The 20,274-nt window shown below is 39.4% G+C and overlaps 1 protein-coding gene across 1 annotated transcript in view; it reads right to left on the bottom strand.

The window, feature by feature from the left end:
* The window catches only part of LIN7A (lin-7 homolog A (C. elegans)), a 40,284-nt gene extending 23,672 nt beyond the window's left edge, over window positions 1–16,612 (bottom strand). The window contains exons 1-3 of the mRNA XM_009327656.1: window positions 16,483–16,612; window positions 8,675–8,809; window positions 2,736–2,854 (exon numbers count right to left, since the gene is read on the bottom strand). Coding sequence (XP_009325931.1) covers window positions 2,736–2,854; window positions 8,675–8,809; window positions 16,483–16,612 — 384 coding nt within the window. The remainder of the gene's footprint in view (window positions 1–2,735; window positions 2,855–8,674; window positions 8,810–16,482) is intronic.
* Between the last annotated feature and the right edge of the window lie 3,662 nt (window positions 16,613–20,274).

Here is a 20,274-nt window from a genome sequence, read left to right as displayed (position 1 = left end):
TAACCTCTTTTACTAGATTTTCTGATGAAAGAAAGTTAGGCTCAGATCTTGCATTATACAATGAACACACCACACTGCAGATCTGAATCTCTGCATACATATAATAAGCAGCCTCTTCCAGAATTTGCATACTAATAGAAAGCCTGCCACTGCTCCTCATCCCATTTTGATTACTCCTACCTACTTGCTCATACCCTGTCTGCTTCACTGTGTTCTCCGGGAAGGCTCTTGTGTTCCAAACAACTCCCACTTTTCTCGTTACTTCCAACTGACTGTTGTGCCTTCTCTTGTAAGGTCAACAGCTTTTCTCCTCTAGTCTAGGTATAGGTACTAATAGTGGGAATTAAAAGCTAGTCACCACACTCTCACGTCTTGCACTCGGGATAAGAGAAGATAAACAATGGGAGGGAGCATTTGCAGGGAGATTTCTGTCTAGCCTCAGCTATCTCAAGCTCAAATACGCTCAGAAAAGACTGCGTTGTTCAATAAAGTAGCTATCAGTCTTTCATAAACTCCAGTGTACACGGAGGACATGCAAGAAGGGCATCCCTGATTAATGGCAAGACCCAGCTCAGATATCCTCCAAGCCCTTGCTGCAGTGCTTGGAGATGTCTAACAATGTAACATGGCCAAAAATATTCCATGTTTTTCTTATTATTTTTTTAAAAAACAGAAGAAATTGTTTTCTGCAATTCTCCAGCAACTCTTCAACTGGTGGAGAAAAAGAGAGCTACAATCTAAACATTTGCCAAGGGCTAATATAAGTAACTGAAAAGAGGAGCCACATGTTGAACAACCTTAAGTACTAGCAATGTATATATGTCAATTCTCCCACTCTCCCTAAATGAAAAGATTTGTTACTGGGCCTTTTATATTTGAAGATTTCTTCTAAGAAAAGATTTACATACGTAGTGGTGAATGGCATTACTAATTGTTTTGCATGTAGACATTTTGTTCTCCAACAGTGATATAATAGATAGATAGGTTATATTATCTATGTTATATACTAAATACGTAAAAAGAAATAAATGTTTTTGTTTATGAAGTTGGTAGAACTGATCTAACTGCTCATTATTATCACTCCATTCTTGTGTAACAACTAGCTCCAGGCTTCTTAAAGTGACTATTATTTGGTTGTAAGAATCTAACAGTAATTAGATAGTCTGTCATGTGCAGGTTGTCTTTACACAACACTCTATAAAGACCTTTTGTGCCACTGAGAAGATTTTGTCAAAATCTGCTTTCAGTTCACTGAACTGAGAGTGCATTTGTTTAAGCCATTTTCCTGCTTCCGAGGCTCTGTATCTGTTTCAACAAGCTTTGTGTTTGCTTCTGCTAAGACTATTTTCCAGAGATTAATATAAATTTGGTAAGATTTCACTGATGATGCTGCAAAGGTTGAAAATTGCCTTTAAGGATTGGAGTACCAGGCTCTGCTATCTGGAAAAAAAACCAAAAACCCCAAAACTTTTCAATACTCTGTGGTCAATTAAAGAAGCATTTAGTTGGTTAAATGAAAGGACTAGTCAGAATATCAGCTTTTCAGGGTACATAGTGCCATTATTTATTGTCATGGAACACTATTCCCTTTAAAAAGCCTTGAAAACTGCCATTTAATTAAGTGGAAGCCTCTCTGTGTTTCTCACATTGAAGAATATATTCCATAAAACAAAGAGTGTGTTGCATTTTGCTTATTAAAGTAATGTCTGTTCCTCTTTTTCTTCCTTCCAGCCACCCAGCAGTCCACTCAATCAACGCGCTGCTGTTGCCTAGCTATCAGGAGTTCAATCCTGCTATCATCGAGGGAACATTAGACTCCCCATTGATTTCAGCGAGGGAGGATTAGTTCCAGGCACTGGGTAGAGAAACTGAAACAGAAGTTCTTACAGATTTTTCTGCTGAGAAGATGTTGCCTTCATTAGGGCATTTAGGGCTGCTTCTGTCTGGCAGGCTAACAGCACTCAGTTTAGTAGGTAAGAAGTCTGACACAATGTTGTATTAATTCATGGTTTCTGTCTAAGAAACTTCTAACAGAAGTATTTGTCATTTATCTGCTTTAAAGATACGGCTCGTATGCATGTAGAAAGGAGGGTGCTTCTTCTCTAGCTTGACTAGAAGAAAACAGTCATCATTTATCTACTGTTGGGCAAGAGCTTAGGAAGGCCCTGACCATGGCTGGCAGGGTAATGATCACAGTTCTTAGCAATCTGACAAGGATTTCTGACACGTGGAGGAAGACCCACTGGGACCTGATGACTGACTTCAACAGCAAGATTCCTGTCGGCTTCAGTTAACTTCAGTGCTTGCACTGTTTGTCTCTCACTGCAATCTGATTTCATCAGCACATCCCTATCACACACCTGAGCTCAAAGTAGAGGCGTTTAAGCTTGCACTGATCCAACGTGGCATGTCCCCATATCCCAGCACAGTGCTGTAACAGGTTAGCACACACCCTGAAAGAGCATGAGCAGAATACTAAAGTACTAATTAATCACCCTTTCTCCTTAGCGAGGCTAATTGTCTCAGGCTTGATGCCTTACTGACGCAACTGTTCTGTGTCTGCTTTTCAGTAACTTCAGCATTCTGCACGGTAGCAGGCAGCTACAGACATCTCTCACATCCATCATCCTTTATACAAGGTACTCCTGCTTCTCCAGCACTGAAAGGCAAATATACTTTTCTTTTCAGGAGAGGGATGTTATTCAGAGAAATAACTAAAAATTTCAATTTCATACCTCTCTGATAGCTGTACAAAACTCACTCTGCAGCACCTTCTTTAGGGACTGTAGCTTGTGTACTGGTACTTCTCCAGATTCTTGCAGTTTCTCCAGTAACTCAATTGCCCTTGCAACATCTGAGTGGGGAAAAAAAAGGAAAACCGATCAGTATAAACAGTGACTAGTAAGTGACTAAAAGGGGCATGCTGATGGTCACTTTAAATTTAAAATCAGCTTTAGCAACACATACTGTATTAATCCTGTGTTATACCAGCCTCAGATAGGCAACAACACTGCTCTTCAGAGATACAAATCCCAAAGTATGAACAAACCGCGCATGTACGCATACATCAGACACACACAATGAGGTACAGTCTTAGTTGCACACATTCTTTGGAACAAAGCTCCCAGTTCAAAGCAGCTAAACCATATTAGCACATCTAAAATACTTCTTACTTTCTGCATAAGACAAAGTAGCACAGGAACAGTATGGGAACTACTTTCAGAAAGTCTGAAAGAATGAAGCTGAGTCCTTATGAAAGCACCCTCAGGATAACAACACCTAAGAAAAATATTTGATCCTTTCTTCTCATAAATCTAAATTTAAATACCAACTACTGATAAAGAAAGTCTTCTAAAGGCAAGTAAAAGTCTGCTAGGGAAGAATAGGAAGTCTGCTAGAGGAGAGTAAATGTGTAAGGCTCTTGTCTAGATCTCCAAAGGCCTGATCTGCCACAGAAAACCAGTATGACCCACAGAAATACATGGAATAATATTTTTGGTGGCCTGAACTCTCCTTAAGTACCTGTGTATTGTCAAGGGAAAGATCGAAGTGTCTCTGAAGAGCAGTCCAGAGGGCTTACGTGAGTAGCCATATTGAGTGGTGAGCGGGAATAACTGGTGCAGTAGAACAGTGCCCATACCCTCACTCTCATAGTATTTTTCCTCTTCAACACTAGTTCCTAATTTACACAGTTATTACTAAGATACACGCAAAAAAGCCCCCAACAAAACAACCCATGAGATGCCCAACAGTCCTTTATGGCTGGAGACACAGGGGCACAAGAAATAGTGGCTGGTCTCATGGAGGCTAGCCTAGTCAAGCAAGGGACACACTGACTTACATGCAGGAGTGAACTGAGCGATACATATCCTAGTCAGTCTTCAGGATGACAGAGCTTAAATAGAGGGTTTTCTCCTGTGTCATTTAATGCTACCTTGCAGCTTTTCCTGTAAATTTGCTGGTATAGTTGAACCTGGCAATGCTGTTGTGTTGACTGTGTGGTCATTCTCACATCTTCTAGCGTCTTTTGCGTAGCTACCAGAGCCACTACTGGCCAGTTACACCACTCTACTAAATACAGGTCTGTATCCTAGTGATGAAATGAATGCATAGTACTAAATGATAAAGCAATATCTGAGGCATTTTAACTCTGCGCTGTAAGTGCACAAAAAAGAAATAAACACCCTCCCCCAACCACACAACTCCAAAATGACTACAATGGCTAGAAGCAACCTTAAATAATTCTCCTTTCTGATGACAAAGATTGTACTGTTTGTGACTGGAAGATTATGCTAATTGAAACAGTTCTTACAATCCTTGGCTTGTAGCTGAGCTATACTGACCAGATGTCTTGTACAACAAAGACATGAGAAGTTTTCTGGAAATAGAAAAGAGAGGACAGTAGATGAGCTGCAATAGGAATAAAATCATAATCATATATTTGCATTTATAAGAAAATAATTATTATCCAGCTGCATCAGTGTTAGGAAAAAAGATGACACTTCAAAAAATTTACAATTTAATCAAAAGAGGCAGGTCATCATGGTAGGTTGTGCCATAGTAGATTAACACCCAAATAATTCTCAAGCTTTCTTATAGGCATCTGCCAAAACTCAGCTCTCAATATGAGAGGAAGCATGGCAGATAGCATGCAGTGTTTCTTTCAGAAGGATGTTTCCACTTACTGGGCTGTAGTTTGCATCACAGAGCGGTCTTGGAGCTCATGAGCTTTCAGCAGAAACTAACCCTAATCCAGTGTTCAAAGACTGCACCTGTGCTTTTGCTCCAAGCAGTGCTCCAACTGCTAGTGGGCATCCAGTCCATGTTACTAGATCACAGCTAGTCTGAAATAACCTCTCTGAATAATGCACACAATGTGGGCGTGAGGTCCTGAGCACCACCTCTTTTGCTTTCCTGATCTGCCCGTTTGTCCACTCCACACTACCTGCTGGTGAAGACATAGCCAGTATCATTCAAAAGGGATCATCTGAGAGACAGAGACCTTGGTGTGATGGGAAAGAGAAGGTCTGGATTAATGGAGTGGGTTTGTGAGCTGCATGTACAGAGACAGCAGTTGAAGCTGTATTTGCAAATAAAAAGGGAAGAGATCATGTGGAGGTGTACCAAGAAAGACCTCTCTAAAGCACTTACTGAGGTGATGATCAGAAAGCTAAGAGGAAATCTGGGAAATAATAAGGCCATGGAAACCAAGAAAAAATGAGATTCTAGAAAGAAGAATATGACTGATGGCAGCTAATACATCAAAAAGGATTGTTTTGAGATTTAAGAAGCGGTAAGTACACTCTTTAGCAGGAACCATTTCCATGGAGTGCAAAAGCATGGCAACACATTAAATAAAATATGATGCAACAGACAAACACAATTTTTAATGTTCTCAGTCATAATACTGTCACAATGATTTTCTAACAAAACGATCGAGTCGTTTACCTTGGAATTTCTCTTTTAAAGTCTGTATCTGCCACCCAAGACTTGCAGTTAGCTAAATACTAACTCAGACTCCCCAGTTATTAGTACCAGTTGGTGCAAACTGGTACGTCAGACAGCACAAAGCAATTAGATGATTTATTCTGAAGAAGCTTCAGCAGCCTACCATAATAGATCAGGTAAGGCCTCTGAAATTCATGTGATACACAATAGCTATTCAGATATTCTAAATCAGACTGGGGTCTTCCCCAGTGCCAGTTCAGGTCTTTCCCTCTCACCAGCTATCCTTGTAGAAGGTCAGTGCCACAGATGACAGATTGGTTGCTATTTTGCAGTTGCTTAGAAGTTTCATCACCATACCTGAAAATTCTATGAATCGCCCCACATTTGCTATGGTCCTGAACTAAACAATATTACATGAAAAAGTTGTACTGATTGAGAAATCTGTTCTGATCCAGAAGGAAACATAAATAGCTTTAGGTACATTAATCAATCTAAAAGAGTTAAGTACAGGTCTAAACATTTCCCTAGGACATGGACCAGACTCTAGATGATAATTAATCACCTCTAAAGTGACGAGTGTTACAATACAAAAAATAAATTCATATTCTGGTTGAAAAGTCTGGCACGGATGTTTAGGATGTAGTCTCACAGGCAAAACTGGGCACTAAGCTGTCATTTGCCAATACTAGATTACTTAACTTGGTGATTAAGAAGAGGTTGGGGGTAAAGAAAAAGCAGAATACCCCGAGCATTCTGGTTTTCCACACTTCCAAATTCATCCAACATGCTAAAATACATGAATGCTGTTGCCCAAGTTCTTGCTTTGATTTATTATTTACCTATCATATCTGTTAACAATAAGCAGTCTTCTTTCTCTTGTCACTATTGGGCCCACAGCTTGCTCAATTTGGCAATGACTTGTGGGATATTGCTCACAGTAGAGAGAATATAGAATAATAAAGAGCTTCATGGGATAAAATTACAGAATGAAAATGAGGCATGTGTTCAGGGCCAAAGCTGTTTGTTACCAGCTGATGCTTTGTCAGGAGCAAAATCTAACAGTTGGTACAAAACAGAAGATTTTGAGCAGACTTAAAATGTATAAACATGAGTGTATAAAACGTGACCTCATGAAATAGGCTGTATTTCCTTCCATTAATAACTCTGAAGGGGAGACTTGAACAAACAATTGCTTTAGGACAGGTTAAAACGTGAAATTTATCAGTGCACGAGAACTTAAGTGATGCACAGACTTTTTGCTGATGGTTCACTCAAAGTGAGTTCCAGCTAAAACTGAAGTAAGTGCTTGCTCAAAGAAGTGATATGACTGGCAGTGAGGAAGATTTCAAAGTTACGTTGAAAAAAAAGCATACAGCAGGGAATCCGCCCCTGTTGAAGTCAATTAAAGTATTGTCATATGTTTGAGAAGGACTGGTATTCCTCTGCTGGGATACTTTTCTTGTCCCCAGTCCTCCTTTGATTACAAATGTAACTAGCTTTGCTTGTAAACGTTATCACCAAGGAATTGTTCTTAAATACCATTTTCTTACATACTTGTGGAAAGTGCAAATTGATGAAAAGAGTGTGTGCGTGTATTTATATAGATATATGTAAAAAAAATTCCTGGAATTATGTTAAAACCAGTTAAATTCTATGTCAATAAAATACCCTTGCTTTTTATTTCTGATTTGTCCTTCCTTTAAGCAAAGATATTTTTTAAACACAACTTCTGAAAAGGATTGTTTTTCCTACTCAAACATTTTCCAAAATATGAACTCCATTACACTAACATTAAACTCATGCTAATGTCATTGAAATCCATCCTCATTTCCCACATTCATATCCCACAAAAGTTGGTGATAATTTTGAGTAACAATGTGGGTAGAATTATTACTCTGTATTCTATGATGCGTACTCTTTAAAAGGAATATGCACGTATTTCCCCCCTTATTATATCCAACTCTAACCACACTTCTTTTTTTTACCATTTTTTTCTGATTTCCTCATACATATGCACAGTTCCTTTCTCTCCCATTCTGTTTAACATTCACTTTCCTTTTTGTCTTCTCATCATCATGCTTGCCTACAGCCTTTCAGGAAATAATACTGTTTCAGTGTGGTGGGTCACGTTATCAGTGAAACACAGAGAAGGCAGGGGGCTGTGGGTGGGTGGAACGCATTTTATCAAGTGCACTCATGAAAAGAAAAGCATGACTCTCAGAAAAAAAATCTTATTTCAAGTGTTCTTTCTGTATTTTCATTTGAATGAAGTTTCATTTGCATTGCTAGTAGGACACAAGCAGGAGGTTACTATACAAACCTTAAGAAAGAGAGGAATCACTAGAACATAGAACTACCAAGATACCATACTGTGATAAAAGTGGAACATTCCCATGCAATACCAAATGAAGTTGAATCATGTATACATAGCCATATAGCACAGTGCAGTTGAAAAAAAAGTCATCTGGCTCAGTTATCGCTTTGTTCTGTTATACATTGTTTTCACTTGCTGATTTTTGTTCAGATAGCTAGCAATGTACAATGTAGACTGACCTGTTTAATTTGCTGGATGTTTTGAAAAGTAAATGCTATTTCCAATACTTTGCAATTCAGCTTTTACAACTCAAAAGCAAATTATGAATCAATAGAAGGAATCCTGGCTGCTCTGAACTTGGTGCTCTTTCACGTTACTGTTAAAACTTGGTAGACCAGGCTCCAGCATTCTGTGAAAGCTGTCCAGTCTGTGGTTTCTCTCTGGTAGATTTTGTGCAGGGTTTATGTTTGTTTCAATTTAGTCAGATAGGTTAACAATTATTAGGAAAAATGTAGCAAATGCTTTTAGCATGCTAAATGCTTCCCATTTAATACCAGAGTGACTTGAAGAAGAAGAATGTACTTGCATGCTTTATACTGCAAAATGTGAAAACTGTTGTATATCTACCAATGTCTAACCTTCCTCTCTTGTGCTAGTCTGTGAGTGAGTTAAATATTGGTCTGCAGTCCTTGAACTAAATATATTATCCTCTGACTTAAAAGATGATTAGGCAATTAAAGAGCAGCTACAATGCTGAGCAATACTAGATTGGGTTCAAACAGTAATTACTCTGAAACACAGTATTTCTGTACTGTGATAACTACTCTAGAATCATGTTGTTGGGTTGCTCCCAAAGCCAAAATACGGTGATCGCTTGTTTATTAACAAGATATTACAGAACAGGTTTCTCACCTTCTTGAGGTCTTTCTACTGTCTCATTCATGTTAATTCTGGAGACCTTCACTGCAATTAGAATGCTGGTTACCAGCAAAAGTAAATGTGCTGCATGAACACCACCTTTTGGTATCTCAAAGCGGTGGAACTTCACTACAAATTGACAGCAGGGATACTCAGTAAGTCTCTGAAATATTCACTAGCTTCACCATGGCATTACAGAATAATAATCCTGGCAATTTTCAAGCTCTGTTCCGTCATGCTTGAAGACCTTTAATCAGGCTGAAGGTGAAGAATTTGCATGACATAACAGGTCCTTGTAATTGCAGTTTTTCCTTCCTCCAATACTTTTGTTCAGGTTTAGTTATTCCTTCGAGCTCAGGAGACATTCCAGAATTCTTAATGTTATTCTGTCAACTTTTTATCATAATTCCCAAAGCCTGCATGGGATGCTTTATTATATTTAGCAACCTTCTCCAAACACTATCAAATGACAGCAGGTAATCAATGGTTGGGCAAGCAGAATTCCCTGGTGATTAGCAAAGTTCATTCATAATTCATAGCCAGTAGCCCTAGTACATTGTATCAAACTATTTATGTGACTTCATGGTTAAAGCACCAGCTTTGGAAAATTTTCAGCATGTATCTGAATATAAGCAATTCTTACTCTGGTGTCAAACACCAGACTGCCCACTATGCTTCCATTCACCTCCTTGGTTCCTTACTACCAGCACAGTGCTCTCCTGAAATACAATAGCTCTTCCATCAATTTAATGATTTAATCTAATCTGGAGAGCTCAGAAAAATTGAGGCAAAGAACAGCCTTTTCTGCCCACTTAAGTCAATATGTTTGTCTTGCCCAAAATTTAATGCTAATCAGTAAGCATAAAGGTGTACTTCACCATGGTAAATCAGACTCGATGTGCAGGGAGCAACGAGCTAAGCTGTTAGAATACAGCAATATTATTCAACACTTTATAGTGTGTATCTGTGAGGTCTATTCAAACCAGTTACAACAAGAATAATAATACCAGTGCTTTCATATTCTAGTTTAGATGATATGGGTAGTAGTTACAGATTTACTGCAGTGTCACTTTACGCTCCTATGGTTAAACATTACTATGAATGCACAAATAAATATAACAAAGCACAACCATACAGAGCTCGCATGATTCATCTTGTGGTGAGGGTTTCAACTCGCCACACTTCTGATGTAGACATCGACAGCTCAGCGACTCACCCCAGACTGCCGTTACAGTCAATGAGGGAAAACAGACACTTTGACCTATTTTAGATGAGATGAATCATACTCTGGGAGTGCCTGTTCCCTTTGTTGATTATAAAGGGAGACTAGATGATTAGCTCAGATGTAAATGCCTGCATCCTACGTACTAGACATCTACATCAGTATGATGAAACCCACTTTTACTGTCCAGATATATAGGGAATGACTCATGCAAAATTACCTCCATGTGGTCCAGGAGACACTGTACTTCAGAACAGTTATATTTGACAAGAACAGTATTGTTAGCAGGCAGGCCAATGCATTTTTTAGTTAAAGCTTTTAAAAATGCCTTAACCAATGATTTTATGGATTTTTTTCTTCTTAATGTATGAGAAAAATCAACCGTGAAATACAATTGAGTATATCTCTGTCTCATTTCACCTGATGTGAAACAACTGTTCCCAATGACATTAGCGGCATATCCCCATGGGTTTCTACATACATTCCCCCACTGCCTGGGGCAGGCTCATTTTCTTTGGCTACTCACTGAACCATGTTTTGGTCTGTGTGTTTCTGTATGTTTGAGCTGCACCCAGGTTCTGTCTGACTCTAGCTTCTCAGGCACACCACAGGCATCCAAGTTCTCTGCTGCACTCCATTTCTCAGACACAGAGCCTGTGACCCAGCTGTTGCACACCCCAAGGCAGTGCCTTGAGTAAACCATGAGTTTATGGAGCAGCTTTGGCAGGAACACCTGAATACGACAGCAAAGGTCTGAGCTGTTTTGCAGAATTACTTAGAGAAAGGACACAGTTTATTTGCAGGGAAAGCAGTGCCACCTGTGATCCAAATACAGACAGCTAACTGTGTGGAGACCCCTCCATCCAGCATCCTCAACACCACAAAAGCCCTTCAGGGCTCTCTTCAGCATTTCAGTCACTTTTGCTGTTTCAGACATTCTGCCTGAAATATTGAAATACTGCCGTTTCAGGCATACTGCTCCTGAATACTCTGCTTAGCTTGTTCCAAGTGCAACATTCAAAAGGTTCCCTTAAATGAAAAAATATGCTTCTCTATGTTCTCTGAACCTCACAATGTCTTGAGTAATCTCCCCCCATTCCCACCCTTCTAAGTTTTAACTAGTGATTCCTGTTCTTCTTCTCAGCAAGGGATTTTCATAGCCTTAACCTACCATGAAGGCCCACTGGGAGAACTGGATTTGCTTTACTTCGGTCAATCTTCTTAGCATATTCATTACTCTACATAGATAGAGCCAGTCCTCAGTTTTTTCCTCGAAGCCTTCAAATAACTGATGAAAGTCACAGGAGTATTTTTGTCAGCAATTTTCAGATTTTGTTTGCACTCTGTGTGTGTGTGTAAGAGTTCGTTCGTTCGTTCCTAAAACTATTAAGAGTTCATCAGATACTTAGAGAAAGTGGCTTGGTACTGTCACATTTCCATTGTTGCTTTTTAAAGGAATAACAATAAACCACAAAACAGTAAAGATTGAATTAATGGGTAATTCAGGATTGTTTCAATATGATGAGTTTCATTGGCTTAATCTGAGGCCTGAAGAGCAATAATGCAATTCAGAATTTTCAAAGATGGGCATTTTAAATTAACCTTAAAACCAAATCATTTTTGAATACTGATGTAATTTTTATTCTTCCAAATTATTAGTTTCATTGACATTTCTAAAGCAATCAGGATGAGGAGGTGCATAAATATAAGTTCGAAAATTTCACCAGAAGATTTTGCCATCTGTGAGAAATCAAGAAATTACAGATACACCAACCCTTTACATTTGACAGCACCCACTGCTTTTGTATTAAAGGCATTAAACATAGCATCGGTGTGAAAACAATTTACCAAATTATCCTCTAAGAGAAAAGATTAAAAAATAAAGCTGAAAACGCAAAGAATAGAAGAGCATTTGAAAACTATGGTATTTTCTAACACGGTACTTAAACCAAAATGTCACGATTTTTCCCCTGCATTAGCTGTAGAGAAAAGGGAAGGGAAGACAAAATTCCTTTTTTTTCCTTTGTATATAATTTTGACTTTATATTGCTTAATCATACCTGCTCTTTGTGATCATAACTATGATTTATACCTAGCCACTCACTGCTGAATAGAACAGATGAGACATGATTCTGGTCCTTTTTTTGACTAGGAACAGTCAGTCAGATACAATTATGATACAAAAAGAAAACAGTTTTTTAAAAGTTTATTTTGTATTCAAATAAATATATATTATATATAATGTGAATATGTAAGTATATATTCATTCCTTAAATAAGAAAAATTAATCCTTGTTTCCTGCAGGAAGCAGAATATTTTGTAGTTTCAGACTTTGTGTTATTTATTTTAATTCTCAGTCTTTCTGTAAGTATTTTTTTAAAAAAGAGAGATCTCAGGTGTGTAAAGCAGTTATTTGCCTACACAGGACATGTAAAATGGTGTTCTGTCTGACTTCCTGAAACTATGAAATGACAGAAAATCCTTTGAAGCAAAGCTGTAACTCCCTGAGAAATTCAGTCTGGTGAATAGACCTGGCCTTAATGAATTAAGTTCCTACAAGTTAAACTACGTGAAAGCAAGGAAGCTGTCTACTGCCTCCTGTAGCCATAGGTATCTTGTAAAGAGATGCCTTGATAACTCTTCACCAGCCTCATCTGTCTCCTGATCACAACATCACTTATCTCGTAGGATCAGTTCCGCCTCAGCAGACACGGCTCACCATGCTGGAGTGGAGCTGCTTTAAATACTAGACAAAAGCACACTGGGCACTTTGCTGAAACTGCAAACATAAACACTTTAGAGGTTCTGATCCCAGATTAAAAGAAAAAAAGGCCGGTATGTTAACATACCCCAAGGACCCTACTTAACAGAATACTTGCTTTTGTGTTTTAAACCACAAGCATATAGAGAAAAACATTAAAATCAGTGAAGGAATTAAAAATTTGACTGTTAGAGAAGCAGAAAACAGAAATAATTACAAGGAATAAGCTTGCCTGAACAAAGAAAAACAGGATGAAAAACAACATACTTTTCTCTTAGCTGAAATCCATTCTCTCGCTCCCCTGCCTAAGCAAAAGCAAGTATTTATGCGTCCTATGTGCACATCACAAAACAAAAGTATTGGCCATATGGGCAACCTCATGCCTTTCCCACACAGATACTTTCAGCGTGTGTTTTTAGTTTGCATCAGAGAGATTTTTGTTGGCAGGGAAGAGACAGGAAGAGGGAAAAAAAGGCCCCAACAGGTGTCTCGCAAAGGGAGGTAAGTTTAACTTAGGGATGCTAATTCTCCTTCACAACAGGCACCGTGTTTGAGCCAAAGCAGTAACTCTCACTTTCTTCTCTGCTCGTATGTCATTACTAGAGTCTCCTGCTGCCTCTCCTCAGTTCTTATCTCTCCAGCTAATCTTAGTGTTAATCTTTTTCTGTTATTACCAGAAAGATGAGAAAGATGACTGTGGGCTACTGGCAATTGTATATAGTGACAATACAAATCGTCACTTGAAGTCTAGCATCACGATTTTATCTTCCGTTTTTCTAGGTGGTTTGAAACTCCAGTGAGACAACAGTGAAAAGATGGCATGTGTGCAATACAATGGATGCGACGCAGTCGTTACATACACATACCTAACATGACTTTATCTGTAGGCTCAGGTAACAAGAAGAGAGTTAATATTCTCTCTTCAATTTTAGTGGGTTTAAGGATATTGCTTTTTGCAGATTGAATCCCTCTGGTAGCTGGCTACATACTAGTCATTTCTCAGGAAAGGGAAAAAACCTGTTCTTTGAAAGTGTGTGTGTATGTGAAAAGCTGCAACAGCAAGAAGAAAGCAATATAAATAAAATCCTTTGTTAATACATCCCTGCAAAACTAGGTGGTACAGATATGCTGCTGGTAGATGTCGACAACTGACCGCTCTTAGCTTTCAACTTTGAAACAAATACGACCTTAGAAGAAAGCCGTGACTATCTCGAATTGCTGCTGCAAGTTACAAACGAAACTTTGAAACAGAAAACCCCTGTGAGAAGCAGAGAGCTCACTGTCACCTTTGCAGTGCTGTTGCCTGGTGTGTGGAACAATGCTGAGAACAGGAGCAGGAGAACTGGGACTCATCTCGGGTTGCAGCGTGATTTCACAAGGTATCTACCTAAGACACGAGGAGCATACCTGGCGTACTTTGACATGGTTGCACTGTTAGGAAGCAAAATGTGCTGTATAAATTAGCAGAAACTCCAGAGCTATTACTATTGGGTTACAAGACTATCAGGCTACAGCAGGGATCAGACATACAACCACCTCTTTTTCCAAAGACTGATTCATAGATTTTAAAGCCATCATGCTCTCTTTAAGTTTCTCTGGTCTGGCTCTGTATAACAAAGAACAGCTATATTATCCTTCTGCTCCTGTGCTGATTCAGTAAACAGCATTTAACAAATCTATTGAAAAGTGAAGAGATGATGGTAAATACATTTCTGAGGGCTAAGATTGCTGCTGATGGCCATGGTCATCCACCTAATCTATTTCAAGTATATTCTTCCTGAATGCTTAACTGATTGTAGAGGGATCGATACCTTAAGGTCTAGGAGATTTACTCTTTTTCAGAAAACATGGTTGAAAAAGAAAATTAGAGAGTTAGTGAATGTGAAGGATTAGTGATTAAACAAGGACTTCTATTGAAAGGAACCAGTAAAAATGTAATTTTGGTTCAGAAGAAATAAATTAAGAGCCTATTTTGGGCAACACTCTTCCTTATACAATTATCCATGTTTATACAGAAACAATTAAAATCAATGCTTTGATGCTCTGTGTATTCATGGATACTTGATTGTTCCATCTTTTAAAGAACAATCCTCCTCCAATCTCTTCTGGAAACACAGTTTTCTAATGAAAGTTTTTTCTCTCTTTTTTACGATTATTAGTAAAGTAGCACTAAGGTAACAACTCATTATGAGAAGCGGTATGCATTTCCTGGTAACTTAGTGGAATTACATTTGAGAAACTTGGGGTTTATTTAACCACTCTGTTTTGGACCCTGGTGAAACATGTTCTCAAATACGTACATACACCTCCCTCTGTATTTAACATGTCTAAGATCTGAGCTTGTGGTTTAAATACTCAGGAAAACATTGTTAGTATGTAAATGTGCATTTCTGAATCGAATCTTCTCATCTGAATAGAGAATTAACAGTTGAATGTTTCTCATTCAGAGGCTGAGTCTCCAGCAAATATCTCAAAAGAAGATTAAGCTGACTGAGATTAACTTTGAAAATGCCTGGATTTATACATACATGTACAGTTTACAGTACATTAGTAAGTATTATTTTTAAAATTTCAAGAACGCATCACATGAAACAAATTAACTGTGCGTGATGGAAGGCAGACTTACAGATTTACAATTACGTGCTTCTCAAAACACTATCTACCTGCCTTTGCTTGGTTTCCTCTTAAATCCTCAACTCTCATTATTTGTGCTTCTAATGAGTAAATCAAATCAATAGTTTTACATAATTCATATTTCAAATTCTATTGCATTACCTACAAGAACATTATTTTGTATCTGAATAACACAGGTCAGCCAAAAGCTTGTATTTATATCTTTTTGCACGTGCATGAGTGTCACCTATGTCAAGGAGAGATGTGCATATACGTCTCCTGAAACAGGGAGCTCAAAGGACACATTATGCCCTGCACAAAGCTGATGACTTCAGTAGTTTGTCACGTTTTTAAAAAAAGTTTGTCTGATTACATCATCACAGGGGTCCAACTCAAGCGATAGGATGGAATTAAGCAAATTGTTTACTTACAATTACATTAAGAGGTTAATCCTTTTTTCTGTAGTTACACAAATGTCTCTCAGACATCAATGTGAAACTGAAATTTATAAAACAAATTCTTCTTTTTCCGCATTATCTGTAGATAGAGAGTATAAATTCACTACATACAAAAATAGCCTTGTGTTTTCTAATCATTAACACTCTTGCAACTTGTTGCAAATGGTGAATCCCTCACCTGTGCAGGGCTTGTCAAAGCCTCCATCCACTTCACCCAGATGCAGGAGCAGGCCCCCTTTGAAGGATCAGAAGCAGGACACATACAGGCGAGCTCAGCTTACCACTTTGCTCTACACAGGATAAATTCAGATAGACTAAAACGATTATTTCACCGCTACCATGTCTAAAGAATATTTTCAGCCTGATAGAGCAGGAGGAACACAAGGTCCCTGCACAGGCATCGGTTGACCATGAGTCTGGTTGCTCTCTCAAAGGTGCCTCACAAACATTTCCTCACCACACATCCAGCTTCTGCAGAGACACACCTTATTATCAGGTACGTGTTTCTGAAGGAAGCATGACTGGAAATTTAAGATACTCCCCCTCTACACTCCACAAAGGTGACTTAATGTTAACAGATGCCACGAGTTTTGTAGAAGACGTTTCCATGTGTCTGTGTATAGGTGCAGCTCTCTGACGACCGGCAACACCAGGGTCCTGCAGCACGTGCTGCACACTGAAGACGATACGATGAACTTTCATTCATTTCCACCTGCTGTGCCCTGACAAAACCCAATTTCCACATCACCGTGAATCGCTCTGGGCCGGAGGACAGGGCCCTCTCTGGGAGGGCGAGGCTGGCCGAAGGGGTGTGCTCTTGCGGGCAACTGGCCCACTTCAGGCACGTCCAGCCTGGCACAGAGCTCCTGTGCCACCATGTGCCCCAGCACCTCTTTAGGTCAGGCCTGTACTGCCAAAGACATTTAAGATGGACATGTCCATTTAACTTTTCAAACCACGTATTTTCACATTGCTCATGAAAACCAAAGATGACATTTAGGTAGGTACTTGCTCCTACTCCAGCACCAGCACTGCAGGAGGCACGGCTGCACTGCACACTTAACTAACCAACACTTCAACTGCACGGTTCCTCACAAAACGTCCCCAGTCATCACCCATAAATCAGCAGCTCAATCCGCTTATCTTAATCCATCCCTTCATAAAAATACATTAAAAAAAAAAATCAAATAAATGTTGACACACTGATGTAAAAAAAACCCCAAACATTTCAGTCTGTGACCAGAATTATCACTTTTTTTCTGTTCCTACAGACAATAGGCTTTTTTTTTTTTCTTGGAAGAATGAATTTGGTTATGTCCTTAGTTGGCATACCAAACAGAGAAATGTTAGACTTAAAGCGTGTGGCACTTGCAGAAGTATTTTTCAATTTTAGCACGTTAGGCTGAAGAGCAAGAGAAGACACCCCCATGACAGACAGGGAGCCAGGTGGGGAGCAGCACATCGCTTAGCACTGCTCCACAGGGCTTCACCCCATGCGAGAGAGATCTGACCTTATGCTGCGCCTCTGTCAAGAACTGTATTTCACACTTTATGAATCTGATTTTCTCTTCCTGATGAGTATGTTGTATGTTTTTTCCCAAGATAATATACATTATACTAATATATGCACAGTCTACCGCAACTTATGTTCAATACAATTTCTGTTTTATATATATATATCTCTATATGGTCACAGATGGGGAAAAAATCCCCATTTATGTAGGCTATGAGAATGTAATGAGAAGAAAAATGACAAGAAGAGGAGAGGAGGAAGGAAGGAGGGGTACTCTAGCAAATAACAATGTATGTTAATGGTCAGACGCCATCCAGGACCACATCTGATAGAGTTTGTCTACCACCTCTAACAGCTAATGGCGGTTCCAAGCCCATTCATATTCTTATTTATTGTCACTGAACATCATGCTTTATAAAGGATTTTCAGGAAGTTTTGGGACATCCACTCCACTGGAAAAGTATTTGTTTGAATTCATAAAAAAACAACAGAGTTCAGTTACGCGTTACAGCTCAACAGCAAGAAGTCTTTCCCGTTTCCAAGGATATATTTGAAAGCAAAAGAAATTTGGTTGTCAATAGCCAATAGCTATGACCTTGTTATGAAACTTCACAGGGATTAAAATATCAGCACTGTATATTCAGCCTATTCAAATTTCTTCTTTTATCCTCAGTCACATGAAGAAGTGAAACCATCAGTGACATGAATAGTAACTATATAAGGAAAAATGTAATAGGACATGGATTATTAACAAAAGATAGTTGAAAGCCCCCCTTCACATGAAAAGATATTCCTTTGCTCTTAATTGCGAGATGGTCTTTGCACAGGCTAATTGCATAATATCTTCAAAAACAAGAAGAACTTTTGAAAAGTGCCCTTTTAATGCTGCCACTTTCATCGTCCTATGCAGAATGGAACAGGGACTGAGGTTTTGCAGCACTCTGAGCAAATACACAGTCAGTTTTCTTTCAGAGCAGATTTTCATCTTGGAGGGAAGAGCACAAGTAAAATTCTAAGTAAGATAAGCTTTATGAAAAATTTGCCAGACATTTAGCAAAATAAAGAAGTTCAGATAAGAGTGGAACATCTATTATGCATAGCTTGAAAGACATCTGCTTCAATTTGCAGGCCTCCGTATGTCCACTCCTAAAATGAGTGTCAAGAGAAGCACAGAAATCTATTCCCTCCCAACATATTTCTGGGAGTGTAATGGTACTTGCAGAAAATCCTTCCATCAGACTGCGCTAACGCACCCTTTAAGCGATCCCACCCACAACAAGCTTCCTTTAATTTCTAATTGCTCACAATGTGTACCTGCAGCACACAGGAACTCACAGGAGGTCCTCAGAGAACCACGAGGAGGCTAAGCTGGCTGGCGGAGATGACACCGCACTTGGAGAAAAGCAGAACATTGCTGCTGGATGTGTATGCAGCATTTGAGACAATGTCAAGCTGGTGAGGTGCCGATGGTCATGGGACAGCAGAAGAACGGAGGATTAGAGGAGGAAATTGGGTTGCTGAACAGTGAAAATGGAGAAGGGTTATGGGCAATGCACAGAGCAATGGAGTTAACTGCACTGAGGCTTTGAGAAGAGCAAGGCAACAGAAGACGGCATGCAAGGGAGACGTGAGGCTCTGGATAATAAAGGGGAAGGCAGCAACTGCTGGTCATGGGGTAGGCTGAGGCAATGGCTCTGTGGAAGACAAAGGACATTGAGAGGAGAGGCAAAGGCAGCACTGCCCATCCCCATATAGAGAAGGACGACATGCAAGATGTGACAAGATGAGTGGTATGCTAATACAAATAAATACTGCTGGAAAATGCCAACTAACTGTAACCAGAGCTCTCTGTAACCAAAATCAGTGTCAACCAAGTTCTTACTAAAGACATACCTGTGGAAGAAGTAAAAAATAATTATATAGGTGTTTTTAAACATTTCCCTTTTGGTTTGGAGTGACCACTTTGGTTTTTTTTTAATGGAGGTAAATTAAGCTGGGAACGTACTTAAAAATCCATAACACTTGAACATAAAATGAAAAAAGAAGAAAAAAATCCCAACCTTCCTTTTTTTGCTTGTCATTTTATGAAAGACAGCACTGTAACTTTCCATCTGAACCTGGAACAAGAAATCCTACACCTTCAGGGCTTAAGCTTTGAATTGGCCTAAAAAATTCCCCCAGTGAGCTCTGATGGACACCGGGGATTACTGATGGGGTGGTATCGATTCAGGATGTAAGACATTTGCAATAAAGATAGGAAGGGTGCACTTTTTCACAGAGAAGACTCGCTTGGCTGTTGGAAGATGCCCGGCAGGCAGGCTCTTTCCCCTCCCAAAGCTCCCAAACACTGGGGCCACCCTCCTTAAGCTGCCTAAGCGGTGCCCACACGCAGCTCCACTGCTTTGCATTTCCTCCCTGAAACAGTTGCTGATTCTTTCCCCTCCTCTCAGCAGAGCACCACACAAAGGTCAGGCAAAAGCCTTTGAGATTAAATTGTAAGTGATTAAAATTTCCATTATTTTGTGAACTTGTTCCACATATTAAAGAGCTCTAATGGAACTTGCACACATTTGTGCAGGTAGAAAGGCACATGATGACAGGAATTAAGGAAATTAATTCCTGTGCTTTGGACTGTAGTAATCTTCCAGAATGTAATTGGCTTTCAATCATTCACACACAACATGCCCTTCACCTTTAAATGGTAATTCATTTTACCATACAGGTTTTGGATTCCACTTACGTCAGGCTTTAAAAAAACTCCCATCTCTGTACTAGAATACAGTGTATATGTTTTGTCCAGCAGGAGACCACGTCAGAGTGTAATTCAGATTTCTGATGTATGTATCTAGATGACGTTTTACCATTTTGGTGACCCTTAGCGGGGGGAAATGCAGAACACTTCCTGCCAGATACCAAGCAGCAATTCCCTCAGCAATGCAACGTTACGAACGCGGCCTCTCCTGAAACGCTCACTATTTTCTCGCTGCGCTGAGCTCTCCGTGGGACATGGCAAAGTGAATACGAGTG

The sequence above is a fragment of the Pygoscelis adeliae genome, unplaced genomic scaffold (genome assembly GCF_000699105.1).
Source record: "Pygoscelis adeliae isolate BGI_AS28 unplaced genomic scaffold, ASM69910v1 Scaffold113, whole genome shotgun sequence".
Classification (NCBI taxonomy): domain Eukaryota; kingdom Metazoa; phylum Chordata; class Aves; order Sphenisciformes; family Spheniscidae; genus Pygoscelis; species Pygoscelis adeliae.
The sequence above is the reverse complement of the archived record's forward strand: the minus strand, read 5'-3'. Positions and strand labels throughout refer to the sequence as shown.